Source organism: Pleurodeles waltl, chromosome 1_1 (genome assembly GCF_031143425.1).
Source record: "Pleurodeles waltl isolate 20211129_DDA chromosome 1_1, aPleWal1.hap1.20221129, whole genome shotgun sequence".
Taxonomy (NCBI): domain Eukaryota; kingdom Metazoa; phylum Chordata; class Amphibia; order Caudata; family Salamandridae; genus Pleurodeles; species Pleurodeles waltl.
Window position 1 is genome coordinate 954,158,638 of NC_090436.1, and position 19,251 is coordinate 954,177,888.

Here is a 19,251-nt window from a genome sequence, read left to right on the forward strand (position 1 = left end):
GCTGCGAGGATTCTGCCTTGTGCTGCCCACTTGCCTGATATATGGGGCTGTATCCCTGGCACACGGAGCCCACCAGGGCATAGTCGGACCTAAGAACCGGCTGATGAGCAAAGACTGGCTTCCTGGCTTAGACCAGCAAGTGGAAGAAGTGATAAGAGGATGCATCGTCTGCCAAGCCAGTGGGCTCCCTGACCCCCCAGCACTAGTAATCACAGACAAAGGCCATACTGCCCCATGGGAGAAAGTCAGTGTTGATTTTGGGAGCTTACCCGACGAATCCCACATGCTTATGGTGGTGGATGATTACTCACAATACTCAGAGGTAGAGATTATGCAATCCAGCTCAGCTGCCACTGTCATCCCAAAGATGGAAAAACTGATGGCCACCCACGGTCTGTTTGGTGAAGTCCGCACTGACAACGGGCCCCCATTCAACAGCAGAGAGCGGGCTGAGTTCCTAAAGACAAGGAACACTAAACACCGCCGGATCACACCCAGGTGGTCACAGGCGAATGGCGAGGTGGAACATTTTGTAAGAACACTAACCAAGGTGATTCGTATAGCCATGGTAGAATCACAGAAAGCTGAAAGTTCCATCTGCACATTCCTCTGAGAATACCGGGCCACGCCGCCACCGGAGCCACCCAAAGCCAACTTTGTTTTGGTCGAGCCGTCACCGATGCCATCCCACACCACCTGCATGGACAACCCAGCCACTGCCTCAAAGTCAGTCCGCATGGCGGATATTGCACACCGAGCACTCCTCCTGGAGTTGGAGGGCCTCACAATACCAGTCCAAGTAGGGGATACCGTCCTTATAAAGGACCGTCACCCAGGCAGAAAGTTCCGGTTACAGTTTGAAGCCGACCCATGGACAGTAATTGCTGTTAATGGAACAATGGTAACAGCGAAGAGAGGGGCAGAGAATGTGACTGGAAATATATCCCAGTTCAAGCGATTTTCCGTGGCCTACACGTTGGTGCGGAATGGAGAAGGTTCCACAGTGGCAGAGGATCTCTGTGACCCAGGAGACATTCACCCTCGTCCCGATGCATCAGGAACGCCGGAGCACTTGGCAGTGGAAGGTGAGGCAGCCAGCCCACAAAGGTTGCTGGGTCCTTCATGGCCCGAGCCGTCAAGCACCAGCGGGAGCCCCCGTCAGCCAGCTGGGAGGTCCGGAGGTGGACGATACCACCTAAGGCACAATCCCAGCCCTTCTAGACGTTATGCTGATTTTGTGTCTGACTGATGCAGCCTGCGCAAGCCATCCCTGAGCTGGCGCATCCTATGTTTGGTGTCCTGAAATTTGACAGTTTTCCCCTATAAAAAGAATGTTCTGAGTTTAAGTTCATTTGCCTCGAGTTGGGGAGGAGTGTAGTGTTCGTCCTCTTTCTGCAGCGGCACGCCAACCTTACATATGGCTACCATCCTCTTCTTTTTGAGAAGAGAAGCAGATTTGGGAGTGGCTGCTCAGCCAATTTACATCTTCTTTTTTAGCTTGAAACCGGATTGGATGGATGGATTGGATGCATAGCACTTCCATCTTCTCTTGTGGGGTGATGTGCTATTGAGGATGAAAAGATGGTGAAAGTTTGGCGATGCTATAGTTTAACCTACAAATATAAGATGAGTGAAGGCTGTCCTATCTCCTGATTTACTACAAAATAACAATCGTGTATCTAAACGGGCAGCATTTCGACCTGGGGGTTGTACATACAAAAGATTCGTTTTTAAATTATTTGCTATATTGCCGTGATTTCCACTGATAAAGGTGTTATTTTCGTATGCTTCACATCCTTATTTCAGATCTAGATACAATTTATGCACACTATTATGTAGATGGTATCTACCGTTCTGTCTGTTGGATAAAAATGCATTGTATTATTAGTCCAACCTGGGTAACATATCACCCACATATATAATAGCCGGTGCCATGTATGTCCTTGTAGAATACTTCAAACAAGTTTGTGTTGCTGTAGCTGTCGCTGATCTATTAGAAGACAATAAATATGTTGGCAACAGAGAAAAACTGAAATCCGCCATTCACCGGATGTTACGTATATGCACGCGTTTCTCTAACTTGAGGCCCTCTCTGTGCCTAAGTGCCACATCTACACCAGAATTAAAAGTGTGATGAGGGACTGATGTAAACAAGATGGGTACCAACTCACCAACCAATGAGATGTGAGAGATATTTCATTTTGGCAGTGGTGGTTCGATAAATGTGTTCTCAAGAATAATTATTAGGTTGAATTTTCTTGTTAACATTTGTAAGTCAATTTATTTTAGAGATTCATTAAAATGTCCAAATTCAGCCTTCTAGATTTTTCAGCGTTGGCACCCCTGTGATGTCCTTCCATGCGCTGTCGAGATTGTGCAAACTCAGTAGACAGAGACTTCTTGGCGCCAAAAACAGGTTTACTCACGTTGCACAACAGCAGGCCCGGGTTTGCTGATCACAATACATGATGCATGAACAATATCTGTTAAAGTGTAAGCGCGCCCACTGGACGTCAGTGCAATATTCTGATGTTTTGCGTCCAATCCACCCGTTCACGGAAGTTCGGTGTGATTGGCTCAGCATGGGTGTATTACAACGCTCCTTTCCGTAGTCACTGGCAGCTTTGGCTTCTCCACATTAGGCCCACTTGTCAGAGACTCTGAATAGGTCACGCTTAGTTTCCGAAAAGATGTCTCCACACCACTGTCACACATGCTATCGTCCTGGACCTTGGGAACATACACTTCACCTGATAAGTGGGAAAAAACAACATGAAATTATATTGCTACAAATACACAAAATAGGTGTGGGAATTACACAATATTGAAAATAAGAAATGGAGAGAACTAGACCCTCTCTTCCCCACACTCCATTAAATGGATTAGAATTTTCCAGATTCTAACTTTATCAAATTAACCTAATATGGCCCCCAGGAGAAAAAAAATACAAATATATAGAATTTGTACCTATCTGTTCTGTGACGGCTGGGGGGACGTAACCAGATATTTCCTCATTGCTGGGCTCGATTTTGGTGCTAGAGAAGGACTCCTGGACGATTTGAACGGCCTCTATATAATCCATAAGTCTCAAGGCATCTAAAAGTTCTGCTATTGTACCGCCAGATACCTGTGAAAATATACAACTGATTATTATAATTTATAGTATGAAGTCAAAGGCCATTGAAAGTTATTCCACACAAAAAATACAAAGTTGAATTTGTCAACACCAATGTCTTGTTGCCTGGGTCAGCCTTTAGCATGGGGAGCTGGGCCCATTCTCCGGGTGCCAACCTCCAGGGGGGCGCTGGAGCTCCCTGCAGCAGTCTCTCTATGCCTTAGGACCAAAGAAACACTGTACACTCTTTCTGCTGAACGCTGCTGGTACCCTTGTCTGCTTTGTGTGTGTCCTATTTTATGGCACTCCTTAATATTGCTCTGTCACCTTCCTCCTACTCCTACCAAATTTCAAATACATAGTCAATGAAAGAAGACGAGTGGCGGGGTGCCAAACTTAGGTCCACAGTTATACATTTTTTTGCGCCGCATTTCCGCCATATTTTTGGCACAAAAGCGGCGCAAACTAACAAAATACAGTAGTATTTTGTAAGTTTGCGCAGCTTTTGCGTTAAAAAGCGGCGCAAATGCGGCGCTAAAAAAGTATAAATATGGGCCTTGTTTTCACCTGGGTCGCTCTCTGAGCAGGACATCTGTAATTATTGCCGCTGCCAGAGCCGAGTGATCAATATAGTCCCCAGCCACCACACTTTAGAAACAAAAGGAGGGCTATCTCGCATCTCTTGGCAGACCAAAGTCCTTCATTTATTAGTATGCAAAGGTACACATTTTATATTCCAATCACATCGTAATCTCCATAAATTGATTCATGTTTAAATGCGAACAATTTCCATTAAATTCCCTTTATGAAAGGCGGCCAAAGGAGTCCACGTAGCACTGGTGTAATGTGTTCCTCCCTGGGAGCTTTGGCCCCATCCCCTATGCCCTGTGCTGAATCAGCTTTATGTAATGAATCCATTTGTGTGTGGTGAGTTCCCACAGTGATGAAGAGTTGTCGATTTTAGACCAACTGTGACAAGATTTTGTTCTTGAAGAAAAGGATAACCTGTTTCAAGGGCTTTACATGTAGTCAAAAGAGAGAAAAACAGAGGACATATTTAACTTCCTGGACAGTATGGAATCAAACATCAACCCTGACGCTGTGGCTTTTTTCGTGGTACGTATTGGAAGACTCCAGACTGATATCTAGGAATCTCTGAACAGATTAATTTTCCATATGGTAGAAACAACTATATTTTACGGCCACAAAAGCAAATTTAATATATTCGCTCACCCACAAAAATTGCCACGATCTGCAGCAAGAAACCTGTCAAATAAATATTAAGACAAGTGTCATCCATACAAGTATGACATTTCACTTCAAAATGGAATAAAAACCTTTGAAGTGGTTGGAACAGGGGTGTGCAGGAAAGGCCCAAACCAACTCTGATATGTTTGACACACCTGCCATGGCAGACAGCCTTCAAATAAGAGTATTGTTTCGAGTATTAAATGTGGCCACCATTATTTAAAAAATGGTTCCGACAAGTGGGCACGGTGACCCTGTTAAATCTAAATTACAGATCACCATTGGCTAAACTTCAAATTTGATGCGGATACAAATAGGAGCTTCCAACAAAATATTAAGGGGCAGATTTAAGAATCCTTTGCGCCATAATATCGTCCCAATAAAGTAATTTTTTTTACACTAATGTGGCGATATTATTGCAAAAACGCCGTGCCATATTTATAAAGTGGCGCAATGCATGCATTGCACCACTTTGTAATCCTTTACGCCACATTATGCCTGAGTCAGGTATAATGTATGCAAAGGGGGCATTCCCCGTTAGGGGGCCCAAAAAAATGGGGCAAAGAAATTTATAAGATTTCTCTGCACCATTTTTTGCGGCATTTTTAACGCCTGCTCAGAGCAGGCGTTAAAAGAGGGGCACACCATTATTTATAATGGGCCCCTATGTATTGTTCAGGGTTAGCGCCAAAATATTGGTGGCGGCAGGGAGGTGCAAAGAAAGGCACTTTGCATAAATTTGCCCCTGAGTATCATAGGAGTGGTCAAGGCAGGCCTGTACACAGAATATTTTGAAGCGTCCAAAGAGAATTTTATAAAGAAGGCAAGAACCAAGCATGCTTTTTTGGTAAGCCACCCTGGTGAAGATAGGTAAATATCTTGTCATGTTATGCATTATCTATAATAACCTTAAACTTGGCTGGAAAAAAGAACTTAACTCAGAAAAAGTGTTTTCATTCTTTTGCTATACATCTGTACAACAGTTTTTGAGATATGAACTTTTAAAAATGTTTCTGGGTGACCTTTGAACGGTTACCACTTTTATACATTTCTGCCTTTTAAAATCACGATTCAGAAAATTTCAAATCACATTTGAATTTTTCACATAAAATAGGACTGACTGATGATGGAGACTGTGGGGCACTCAGAGGTATAGACAAAAATTGCTATAATATTTTTTGTTTAAAAAAGATGGGAGCACCTCAAAGGCCATATACAGCAGGGAGTGGGTTCAAGTGCACGCCACAGGGAAGGCCTTACGGGCAACACCCCCAGTGCACAGCCAATGGCATCTATCTATATCTATATATCTATCTATAACCTACTGGCGGTCGCCAGCAGGTATAGTAGGAACATATTTCCATAGGAAATGCCTTTTTCGACTTGCCTATATCTTTGACGCTGTTTGACGAATCTTCACAACATTTTCTAAAAAAAAAAAAAAAGTGCGCAAGTGATCCTTTTTGCGCATGGAAAGCTTCAGGTTGACCCATCAAGCTGGGGCAGAGAAAAAGGGGGGGATAAAAAAAAGTGTAATTCACATGTTAATCCCCGTAGGAGCTTTGAGCATGACTACAGCCCGAACCGCTGAAAGGAATTACACCAAATTGGGCTGCAAGCTAGATTTTGTTCCGCAGATTGTGCTTGTTGTTATTTGGTGTAAATCCATTCAGTAGTGAATATCTAGGGCCACAGATGTGTTGTGACGTATTCACAATTTTTGAGGCAACTTCGTGAATGTGCACACCAAAAGGAATGCTGTGATTGGCTGGCAGCAACCTGATCAGAAAGTTGCATTAGCCGTTTTAGGTTACAGGACACCGTCCCCGGGGCTGACAAATAAAATAAAAGAGGTATAAGGGGTCAGGGTGGAGGTGCACTGACCCCAAAGTGTGTTGTAGGTGTCTTTGAGGCTCAATTTATGAGTTTTTTTTTTTTGACACCATGCCCAATATACACATCTACGTCATGATGCTCGGTGCGGCCTCCTGTGTAACATCACAATGAATTCCTGAATAGCGTGAAAAAATGTTTAAAAAAACCATTCACATAATCATTCAGACACTAAATCATTCACTCGTAGAAGTAGTCAGACACTCATGCACCCACTCACAGACCCAGTCAGACACTCATTCACCCACTCACAGACCCACTAAAACCCTCACCCACCCACTCAAAGACCCACTCAGACTCTAACCCACCCACTCACAGACCCACTCAGACCATCACACATCTGCTCAAACCCACTCACTCACTTACCCACTCACAGACCCACTCAAATCCTCATGCACTCACTCACAGAATCACTCATACCCTCACGCACCCACTCACAGACCCATTCAGACACTGACACACCCACTCACAGACCCACTCACAGAGACACTGACGCACCTACTCACAGACTCACTCAGACACTGACACACCCACTCACAGTCCCACTCAGACACTGATGCACCCACTCACAGACCCACTCAGATCATCACACATCCACTCACACTCACTCAGATCCTCAGGCTTCCACCCTTACACCTAGACACTCTCATACCCACTCTCACACCCAGAGACACCCTCTCACACCTATTCTCACACCAAGAGCAACAGACCCTGTGGCCAACTGCTGCTGCGCACAGTTGGGTGGTTATGGCGGTTGGTCCAAAGGTCGTGCGCTGCCTGGGTGTTTGTTGGCTATAGGGAGTTGGCTACTGTGGCCAATCCCTGCCATGCACACAGCACATTTAGTTTTCACGCATGGACGGCTGTGTGTCGATTTCTGGCGCTCGTTCGTGGATCTTCTTCGGGTTGCGGGGTTTTCAGACGCCCCGGGGACGATGTGTGGATTTCTGGCGCTGACAGGACGAAGTCAAAGGGGCTGTGTTGATCCGGTGGGCGTTGCATGGAAATTTCTGATGCATGGCAGGTGCTGTGTCGATTCCTCTCTGGAAGTCAGGCTGTTTCGTTCCGGCTCGTCAGTGCATCGATCCAGTGGGCCATGTGTCAGATTTCCAGTCGCTACTCTGGCGCTGCATCGATCTTCTTGTTGCGAAGTCAGGCTGCATCGTTCTGGTTCGTTGTGCGGTGAATTTTTCAGCATGGTGCAGGCTGTGCGTCGTTTCTGGCAGGCTGTGCATTGATTTTTGCCGCACAAGGAGTCCTTCTTGTAGAGATGAAGTCTTTTTGGGCCTGAGACTTCAGGGAACAGGAGGCAAGCCCTTGTGAGCACTTCTCACCACAGCCAGAGAACAGCAAGGCAGCATGGCAACAGCAAGTCAGCAGTCCTTCACAGAAAGCAGACAGGTGAGTCCTTTGGGCAGCCAGGCAGGTCTTCTTGGCAGGATGCAGGTTCTGGTTCTCTGCTCCAGCAAGTGTCTGTAAGGTAGAGTGTCTACCTCAGAAGTGTCTAGGGGCAGAGGCCCTGTTTAAATACCCAAATGTGCCTTTGAAGTGGGGGAGACTTCAAAGAGTGGCTTAATAGTGCACAAGATCCCCTTTCAGTTCAATCCTGTCTGCCAGGGTCTCAGTAGGGGTGTGGCAGTCCTTTGTGTGAAGGCAGGCTACTGTCCTTTGACATGCAATTGTCAGGCCCTCCACCCTCCCAGCCCAGGATGACCCATTCAAAATGCAGATGTATGCAAGTGAGGATGAGTATCCTGTGTTTGGGGTGTGTCTGAGTGAATGCACAAGGGAGCTGTCAACTAAACCCACCATTCTGGCCATACTAAATATAACCTTCCTACTCCTTTCAGATCAGCAGCTACCACTCAAACAGTATATGAGGGTGCCCCAATGTTAGCCTATGATGGGAGCAGGCCTCACAGCAGTGTAAAAACAAATTTAGGAGTTGTACACTATCAGGACATGTAACTACACAGGTACATGTCCTGCCTTTTGCCTACACAGCACCCTGCCCTATGGGTTACCTAGGGCATACCTTAGGGGTGACATATGTAGAAAAAGGGGAGTTTTAGGCTTTGCAAGTAATTCTAAATGCCAAGTCGAATTGGAAACTGCACACACAGGTCTTGCAATGGCAGGCCTGAGAAAAGGTTAAGGAGCTACTTAAGTGGGTGGCACAATTAGTGCTGCAGGCCACTAGTTGCATTTAATCTACAGGCCCTGGGCACATATAGTGCACTTTACTAGGGGCTTATAAGTACATTAAATGATCCCATTGGGTATGATCCAATGTTACCATGTTTAAAGGGAGACAGTATATGCACTTTAGCACTGGTTAGCAGTGGTAAAGTGTGCAGAGTCTTAAAACCAGCAAAAATAGAATCCAAAAAATGGAGGGAGGCAGGCAAAAAGTTAGGGGTGACCACCCTAAGGCTGTCAGGTCTAACATCAAGTAACTATAGCTTGCGCCTTCAGGTAATTATAACTCGTGCCCTCGCCATGAACTGCTAATTACCCAAGATATTACAGCATTCATGACAACTTTTATAAACTCATTAAAAATATCAATGAAACATTAGCAGTCAAATTATTGAAGAAAAAACTATGCTTGGTGGGGACGCGAGTTATAGTTACCTTAGGGCACAAGTTACAGTTACTTAAAATAACTTCAACTATAAAAGCTGAATTTCTATGGTTCTGTAGGAGTGAATTCAGAAATCTAACTATAACATCACTGTAACCATTGTTTTTTAAGTGAATTTCTATGTTAAAACAAAAAATCTATTTACTAATTATAAGGTCCCTGTAACCTTAGGTTTATGCAGTGAAAATATATAATATATTACCTAGTGGTGGTCGCCACTATGTAGTTATATGTAGTTATAGTTAGGATCATGTTTCCATAGAAAAATAGTTTTTTTCACTTGCCTATATCTTTGGCACCGTTTGAGGAATCTTCACAAAAGTTCCCAAATATAGTGCCCCGGTCATTCTTGTTGTGCATGGAAAGTTTTGGGGTGATCCATAAAGCGGGGGCAGAGAAAAAGGGGGGGGGGGATAAAAAAAGGTGTCTTTCCCATGTTAATTCCCATTGGACTTTTAGACACGACTACAGCCCGAACCACTGGACTAAACTGCACCAAATGTGGCAGAAAGCTAGGTTTCATTACGTAGATTGTGATTTTGCTTGGTGTAAATCCGTTCAGTAGTTTTTGAGAAACTGAATGGAAAATAAATGTAGATATAATTATTTGCAATATATTCACAAAGATGAAAACATTTGAGAGAAAAAACACAGACTCATTCATACAGTAATTCATTCCCTCATACATGCACTCAGAGACTCATTCGCTCACTCACACATCCACTCAGACCCATTCATAGACTTGCGCTATAAGGTAACTATAACTTGTGCCCTTGCCATGCATAGTTTTCTTTTCAATAATTTTATTGTAAATGTTGCAGTGATAATATCAACGGTGCCATACAAGACTTCATAAATGATATAATATGTGGAGTAATTAACTGTGCATAGCGAAGACGCAAGTTATAGTTATAGTTACCAGCGTGTTATAGTTACTTGAAAGAACTCTAACTATAACTGCTGAATTTCTACAGTTTTGTACGAGTAAATTCAGAACAAAAATATAACATCCCTGTAACCTTTGTTTTTTTTCAGTGAATTCATATATATACACTGCGGGGCAACGGCTGTACAACACATAATAAATTAAGGTGTAAATACATCAAAGTTTACAACAAGGATAACATGCAGCAGTGTGGACTACCAGGAGGTCACACAACAGGATCTATATCATTTTCCTATATAAAATTTAGAATGTATATCAGACCACATGAATGCTCCCACAAGGGTCAGGCTTAGCTAGGTTCACACAGTGAGTCTTACCAGAGTCCGGTACTTCCTGTGTATAGATTTATATAGACTCAGTCTGCACCTGGTGCAAATTGACAGCAGTTTAAGTGCCTCACAACTCCTCTAATTTACAATCTAGAGTGGGTATTACTCGGTTTCCTTGCACTTAGTATTGTATTATGTCTTGTCTGGGTGGGCTAGCATCTTTGAGATTGGCAATAACTTGTGAAGAAGTGCAGTTGAAACCAGTTGACAGTGAGTGTGCTAGCATTGTTGTGCAACACACCTAATGGGTAATTAACACACTAGGGGAAGATTTAAGAAAAGTGGCTCTGCATCCAGCCAAAATGTTGCCGCTAACCCTGAACATTGCATAGGGGCCCATTGTAACCAATGGTATGCCACCTTTTAATATCTGCTTTGAGTAGGCATTAAAAGTAGCCGCTAAAAATGGCCCAAATAAATCTTTTACATATTATTGGCCCAGATTTAAGAGGGCCTAGCATCTTCTTGCGCCACATTAACGTAATTTTTTTCACTAATGTGGCAAAGCGAGGCCAAAATCGCAGCACCAGATTTATAAAGTGGAGCAATGCATGCATTGCATTGTGCCACTTTGCAACCTCTTCCGCCCCATTATGACTGTGCCAGGCATAATGTATGCAAGGGGGGCATTCCCCCATTAGGAGGGGAGTGAAAAAATGGTGCAAAAAAATCTAAAAGATTTCTTTGCGGCATTTTTAATGCCTGCTCTGAGCAGGTGTCAAAAGAAGGCACACCATTGTTCATAATGGGCCTCTATTTACTGTTCAGAGTTAGCGCCAACATTTTGTCGCTAACCCTGAACAGTACATCAATAGCGTCAAACATGTTGATGGTGGTGCCCCCTACCCTGTGCTCCGTGCGCTGTATTTTAAATATGGCGCAACATGGTGGCAGGAGGGCGCTAATGGTGCAAGAAAAGTGGCGCTGCACTTTTCTTAAATCTGCCCCATTATGCTTGGCATATGCATAATATGGCTCAAAGGGTGCAAAATGGCACAATTCATGCACTGCGCCACTTTGTAAATATGTGCGGCAATTTTATTAAGCCTATCGTCACATTAGCATAAAAAATAATACTAATGTGGCACTAGAGCTTCTTAAATCTGGGCCTAGGAGTTTAATATATTCTACTGCAGTTGAATGGTACAGAATGATTTGCTATGTCATATCATTATACAAATCCAATTGCAAAGTGTAAATTATAAACACCAATTTCATGCAGAGAGACTTCTAAGCCTGTGTAAGCATATATAGGTGGCCGTTTGTAAGATACAAGAGCACTTAAGAGGGTAGTGAATCAACCTTCGCTTAAGCAACAGCCATGTGGCATCACACATTCCTCTACAGAGGAAGTACCGAAGCCACACAGAAGTACCTCAACATAAATCAAAGCCAGCGCTATTCCCAAGTACTGGAACAGTAAGGAGTCAAGTTTATTTTGTGCAGTTGTGCCAGCCCAGGTCAGCTTGCAGGGGAGCAGTTTAGCGACATAAACCGGTCCAAGGGACTACTTAAAAGGAGCATCTTGGATTCTGTAAATGGATTGTCGCAGGGCTACACTTAATTCATTATCATGTTAACATTGGTAGAGTTTTCAAAAAGACAGTTTTCCCAGAAAGACTGCCCAAGGAGGACTGGAAGTAAGCTGAAACATTTAGAACCAAAGAGCATATTAATACAAAGTATACCGCCGGCTAGCGCCATTCCAAGACGCTGGCCGGGCGTCATATTTATGGAATGATGGTAGCCGGTTGTAAGGACCAGCTAGTGTCATAAAAACTGATGCTAGCCGGGTGGGGCAGCGTAGGGGGAACAGGAGGTTGTGCGTCAAAGGATGACACTAGTATGGGCAGAGGCATAAAAAATGCCTCTAACCAGACTAGAATCATTTTTTGACGTAAACCCCCCATGGACATGACTCCTGTCTTAGTAAAGACAGGAGTCACGCCCACCACCCCAATGGCCACACCCAGGGGACATTTGTCCCCTGGGAATGGCCATTGGGCCCAGTTCCATGTAGGCGGGCCAAAGTTAGCCCCCCCACCTATGACACTTTGCAAAGAAGGTGGGGGTGTCCCCAGGGCTAGGGAAGGGTACCTGTGGGCCCATTCCATGGTCTCTGACCATGGAATGGGCCACTGGTCCCCTAACGTCTGCCCTGACCCAGGCGTTAAATAATGATGCTATAGCTTATAGCACCATTATTTAAGGCCCCCCTTCCCCGTGCGTCATTTTTGCATAGGGGGATAAATATGGCGCTAAGGCCATATCATCATTTTTTGCACAGGAATGCCTACCTTGCATCTCATTGACACAAGGTAGTTTCCCGCAGGCAAAAAATTACTTTAATTCCAAAACTATGGCGCTAGATGCGTCTAGTGCCAAAGTATAAATTTGGAGTTAGCTTTGCGTAAAAAAAATGATGCAAATTTGGCGCAAAGCAAGTATAAATATGGGGCAACTGACTCTAACACTATCCCCAGATACTTACAGCCAGAGGGTTCAGAATAAACAGGGGGCTTGCCGCAGGCTTCTGTGAGGCTTGTGGCATGTGTTTCGTTTTAATGGCAGATACACTTTGTCATTTCTTAAGGAGCCAAGCCAGTTCTTTGCGAGCTTTAACAACCGCTGCAACAGAGCAGTACAGTGAGACTCATGGTGGAATGGAAATGCAAAGATTTTTTTTCCCATCAAGGGAGGGACTGCTGCCATCCTCTGGTTTTTGTAAGTGAGCCAGTCCTAGGTCTATCAGTGAGATTCTAAACCCATATTTAACCAACAAGCAGAAACCTCTGATGCTAGCCTTCAACACTACCATCCTAGAAAAGCGGAGAGATGATTTTTTTCAGAATATTCCTCAATGCTTTTGTGAGTCAAGAGAGGGCATGTGAGCAAAGGTTTCTGCATGAAATCTACAGTATAAGCCTCTGAGATCCACTGGGTACTGGTCAGAGCAAAGGGCAAGGACAAGCTTCAGAAACATAATGGCACTGGAATTCAAATTCAAGCACTGTCCAAGGGGGTTTTAGAAACTATGAAGAGCGGATGCCACAGACACTTGAACAGTGCTATGCATCCTCTAAAATTTAATGAGACTACAATCCACCTTCTTGTCAAACCTATAGGTGACTAAGTGAACAAGCTGATCTAACATGGGCTTAAGGCACAGTTAAAATACACCTCATCCATCCAAAAGTGACTCATAAATAGAGAACAATGAAGCAAAATACCATCATAGAAAGTAGAGCCATCTGTGTTAGGGCCTTTTCCTAGGAGAAGAATATAACGTATCACTATGGATAGTTTAAGGATGAACCACGTAAAAGATGGAGACCCAGTGGAACCGGATATAAAACAAGGATGGTAAGCCTGGCCACCTAGATGTTCACTGAACTTCGTTTATTCTGATGTCATGAGCTGGGTGATGTGGCAAAAGCCCACCTCCCATTGTTTCTATGTAGAAAGGGGATGTGCTACCTTTTGATCGTAGTACTAATACAGTAGATAGTTCACATTTAAACACAGCTATGAAGGCAGATGGGGTAGACAAAAAAAAGAGGAGTTCTAAGCTTCTGCACTCTTCCATCGGTGTTGTCTATATTTACCTTAAACTTTTCATGTCAATGAGTGCCCTTAATAAATTAAAGAATTAAAGCACATCATTATACTAGCGCCTCTACGCCACCCAGTGACTACACACAAATCACAGCCCAATATTCAAAGGATATTTGGGTCAGTACATCATAATAGAAAACTATGGCATAGAAGACAAAGAAAGAACTTTAGAGAAAATATGCAATTGCTTGCCTGGGTCTTGAGACAGTTTGGCAAGGTGGACAAGAAATCCAGGCAAGACTCTGGCGATCCTAATGATTGACAATCCTCTCCAAGACAGAGTTAGCTGGATGATCAATGCAATAGGAAAGAACCAGCGAGGGTAGAGTTTTCAACGAACAAGAGACCTTAAGCAAGGTGAGGCAGGCGAAGTTAACCTTAGACCGTATCTGGATTCTGGTGGTCACTGCAAAGAACTTGACATATTTGAGATTGAGGGGTACATTTATGGAAAGTGGCGCTGCACTTAGTGCAGCGCCACTTTTCTTGCGCCACTTAGCACCCGCCTAGCTCCACCATGTGTGCGCCACATTTAAAATACGGCGTACCGTGGCGGTAGCCAGGGGGACTAGCATCATCATTTTTCACGCTAGTCCGGTGCTTTGCAGGATTAGCATAAAAAATGATTACTCTAATCCTGCAAAGCACCCAGAGGCCCATTGTACACAGTGGAAGCCTTCTTTTAATACCTGCTCTTTTCTATCATTTGTTTATTTTGGCAACCTTCGTAACCCTGTCATTGGTTTTTCTAATTTTGTTGCAGAGATTTATACTCCCTGTAGAGACGCCCTCCATTTTAGATATATGACTTTTGTTGCCATTGACAATTTACTCCAAAGCACCAAGCAGGCTGGACTCAGTGTGCATAAGAGCTGAAGCAGAACATTTTCAAGGATTATAGAGAACAAATGGGCACTTCTCCATTCTGATCTACTCTTTGTTTCTTTTCCTGTATGCACGCTTCGGAGGAACCAGAGGGACCAGTTATGAATAAAGCAGTATCAATCTCCAAGGCAGAACTCCATTTTAAGAAGGCAGTTCTCAAAAACCTGCTTACATTATGCATACTGGCTCTCAGAAATGTTTTACTTCTCGTGCTTTGAGAAAAGGGTTAGGGTAGGCAGTAGATGCACCAAAGGGTGAACCAATGCTTTTTGGCTGCTACACAACAGCTCCTGACTTTTCTACATTTGGGTTTACACTTTTATTGTACTGGATGTTGTAAATAGATGGAATTGAGGTTAATAGCCCAGAAGTTATTTAATTGATTCCAAAAGATGCAAATAGTTCTAACGGTAATTGGTAACAGAGCTAACAAGATCTGGCAAAGCCCTTAGGTTTAATGCTCATATGTGTATATATGTGTACATTGGAAGTGTGCTTGTTATACAAACGTCAAACCTACTAAAAAGCAGACAAAAGTGTCTAAAAAGGGGGGGGGGGGGCGGGGCAAATGCTACAGAAAACAGAGTTGTTTTATGTTCTGCAGCATCTGTTTTTAAGATGCTTTTGTCAACACTTTCAAATATTGCCGGGCCACTAGCTGACTGATTTCAGATGTACAGTAGTCCCTTCTCCATTCTAAAGGAGGCACAAGGACAGACCAAAACAGTCAGCTAAAAAGCTGTAGACTAAAATACTCCTGTGGGATCATCTCAAATGTGGTTGACAATGTTTTGAGACAATGTCTGAAGGTTCCAGAGGAAAAGAAGAAATGGCTGAACGCTCCTACTTAAAGTGACCTGGAATGCAATGTGTTTCTTATGGATGACTCAAGTGCAATACACGTCAAACCTAAAAAAAATATGAACAGCCTATATCACAAATAACGTTTTATGTAAAAAGTGTGGTTAATAATAGGGAAAGCTAATGTTGCCATTCATACTGCACAAATACTGAGCATGCTTGCTGCATTATTCTGCAAGTACCTTAAAATATGACATTTTCAAAATACATTACCTCATAGTTGTCTAAAAGGGTTTTTGATGGCAGGGGACTCAACTTAAAGGCGTTGTTTAGTATTCCTAGACCCAGGTTTTGTGCTAGAGTCGACCAGTTCTTCTTAGCATCAGGTACGTCTAACAATTTGTACAGTTTCAATTTGACATCTTCATTGAGAGTTTGCATGTCTCCTGGATAAGACAAAAAATATTGCACGTTTAAAAAATATATTCCTGTCATATGACGGCTGCTACTTATCAGATTGTGCAATTTGTACTTCATGGAATACGGCCATTGCAAACATTTGTTGATAACTCTATGGAACAATCTAAAGAAGATCCCGAAAAGATGCAGAAACAAATGGCTGTCCCTGAAGATGAAATGAGCATCTCCTTAAAAATTAGGATTTGTGGGAACACATATTCCCTATCCACGAATCACAAAGGGGATGATATTTACCAACACATATACTTCTTTTACTCAAAAATTTAACTTGGGCACTAAATTACTTTACAGTATCCTCTGTATCTGATTGGATTACACTAAACTATTCACAACCATGCGCTGCTCTGCCCTAAGGAGGTGTGCATTGAGATCCTATGTTGTATAAGTCACCCACAGGTGCATGTACACCATGGGTACTTGCAATAATTTCCCAGGGGCCACAAAGTTCGGTCTCTGATGCGATCAATGGCTGCACTGATGCCAGCAGGGAGGGATCAGGTTGGGGGGAGAAGGTTGTTGGCGTTAAGGTGGATGTAGGGGAAGCAAATCATATAAGTATTGTGTCTGAATTGCACAATGTGAAACCAAAAACCTGGGATTAATCCAGCTTCTCCATTTAACCAAATTGTGTGACCCTAGGGAATTTATTTATTTCACTTTTCCTCCTTTTCCTTCTCTTTCGTATATGAGGACCTTGAAATACATGACTTCAGGATGTGTGCTGTACAACACATTCTTGGGTGTTTGATTTAATAAACTACAATGTTGTTCATGTATAGTAGAAATACCACCCAATGAGTGCACACAACTGACATGCCTCTTAGTTCACTATTGGCATTGTTGTCAGGATAGGGTGAAGAATGAATGTTTCTAAATTCATGTTTAAAAACTGTCACTTTAAAAAAATACTTCTCAATGCAATGATATAATCTGATGTACTAAGGTAAAATGGTTCTGCATGTTAATGAAGTACACTTTTTGAATTTTAAACAGTGTTTACCATACATTTACACTTTTGCTGCAAGATGTCTAAAAATGTAGGGGCATATTTATTTTTGTGCCGCTCCGGTGGCACTAAGCACTGCTCCATATTTACAAGGAGGAGTAGCCACTTTTTTGTGCCCATCCGACAAAGTTTTCTGCGTCAGAGGGGGATGCAATGGGTGTTGCAGTGGGCATTCCACCGCAACACCCATTGCTTTTGACGCTGCCTCAGAATTACGAGTTGTCTTAAACCTGAGGCAGGGCCAAAAACTAGTGCCACCCAAGAGGTGGCGTTAGCATGGCAAAACGAGGAGGAATGCTTTTATTCCTCCTTGTTTTTTTGCTTTTTCTATGTGTGCTGCATTCTGCAGCACACATAGAAGAAGCAAAATGCCATGGACGATTGTTTACATGCGGGTCCTTCCTGCACATAAACAATCATTCAAAATGATGCTTTGGTACTTCTAAGTGTGCTGCATTGTGCAGCACACATACAAGTGCAAAAATGCAATTATAGATTGTTTATGTGTAGGAAGGAACTCCTTCTTGCACATAAACAATCTATTCCCTCAATGCAGACACCCTTGCACTATGGATAGGATTGGATAGGAGTGCAGACCATTAAATGCAATCCACCCTGGTCGGGTATAAAGGGTCTTGTCCCTGTTCATAAGTACCTGAAAGGAAAAGGAAACATCGTTAATGGCACTTTAAGCCATTACAGGCTCTTCTATTGCAACACACTACTGCCCAATAAAAGTGATCTAACAACAAAATACCTTGTGCTAAAGAGTCATCGTAGGCCACTTTCGATTCATATGGCTTCCCATTTAATATATCATAGATCTGAAACGGGTGAAAAAAAGAGCCATTAGCGCAAACAACACCTGTCTGCAGTGATACCTTCTTTACATTAGATTCCATGTGACATACATCACGCATAGACAGGAGAGTGAGTCCAACAGGTGACATTGGTGAAAGGGGGATCACTGTGTTGCTCTGGGCAGACTGTAACAAAATGATGAGGCCTAAAAGACAGAAATTGGTCTGGGATTGCTAGTTGTCCCACATGAAGAATATGTGGATTCAGGTGAACAGTTTCTACTAGAGCAGGATCAATGGTGATTTGGAAAATGGCTGGTCCCTGTGAATTGTGGCATATTGGCCAAAAGGACAATGGACTGGAACGCAGCTCCGAGTATTTAACAGTGGCGGAGAGTAATTCAAACATTCCACCCATCACCTTTTTGTGAATGGAGGGGAAAGCAAGCTTGGTGGGTCACATGCTGAGCCCTTAAACAGAAGCCACAGAGTTCCTGAGCCCTGAAAGGAGAGGGAACATTAGTAGATGTTGATGTTCAGAGCATCTATCTGCCTGACCATTGACATGTAATGCAGGGTGCAATATTACTTAAAACAAGCGACTTGAGAAGGCACAGCGAGAACATCTAAGCATTCTTATTTAATGTATGTGTTTATAAAGGGTTGCCTAAATACAGCAATAATAGAACGCTGCATATGTAATAAAAATTATATTACATCACAACAGAAGATAAGAGAAAGACAGAATGACATATGAAGTAACAACAGTAAACTGACCGATACAATTAGAATGTATAAAAACCTCATACAGTTAAATAATGTTAATACTTGTTTGGTCGAATAGAATAATCAAACCATCACAAAATGTAAAGTGCAATGTAATGAAGGTTAAGACCACAAAACAAAAAATGAACGCACATAATTACATTTGGCTTTGCCCATGCGATCACAATGACCGATTCACACTGACACAAAACATTGCTCTGCATCAGCAAATTGTTAGATTATCTTAAGCAGATATTTAAGGCTACATAGGCAACTTAGTGCAGTGGAAAATCTGCTAATAGGGTAGGATTTTGTGGTACCAAGTTTACTATAACGGATCAGATAGAGTTTGTGGTAATGGCCATGCAATATGCTCTTAACAACTTCAAATGTGTTGGTTTGTGCGTACTCACAAAATGTTGCATAGTGTTTCTATCGTGCGAAACACGCTTGGCAATAATGCACAGAAGCAATAGGAGAGGAGAAGTACTTATTCGATTTTTACATTTATCATAGATTTCCATACACAGTTCCTCAAAATGCATGTGGGTCAGGTCCATAATTATTGAGCCATACAACATAGCATGCTCACCTCGTCATTGGCGGCCATGTCAAGTGGCGTTGTTCCAGGAACTATGCCTTCATCTTTTTGATTTTCTTCCTGGGTAACTTCTGGGTCATATAGAGGTTCATAGTTTTCGATTAGTGGGTCAGCTCCTATAAA

The 19,251-nt window shown here is 43.0% G+C and overlaps 1 protein-coding gene across 2 annotated transcripts in view; it reads right to left on the reverse strand.

Annotated features, from left to right (window-relative positions):
- Window positions 1-2,263: 2,263 nt before the first annotated feature.
- The window catches only part of NFKB1 (nuclear factor kappa B subunit 1), a 360,666-nt gene continuing 343,678 nt past the window's right edge, over window positions 2,264-19,251 (reverse strand). Inside the window, exons 20-24 of one of the 2 annotated variants that reach the window (XM_069230208.1) lie at window positions 19,120-19,244; window positions 17,720-17,786; window positions 15,750-15,922; window positions 2,968-3,127; window positions 2,264-2,750 (exon numbers count right to left, since the gene is read on the reverse strand). In XM_069230208.1, coding sequence (XP_069086309.1) covers window positions 2,578-2,750; window positions 2,968-3,127; window positions 15,750-15,922; window positions 17,720-17,786; window positions 19,120-19,244 — 698 coding nt within the window. In that variant the 3' untranslated portion in view covers window positions 2,264-2,577. The remainder of the gene's footprint in view (window positions 2,751-2,967; window positions 3,128-15,749; window positions 15,923-17,719; window positions 17,787-19,119; window positions 19,245-19,251) is intronic. The other variant, XM_069230209.1, reaches the window with a different exon arrangement.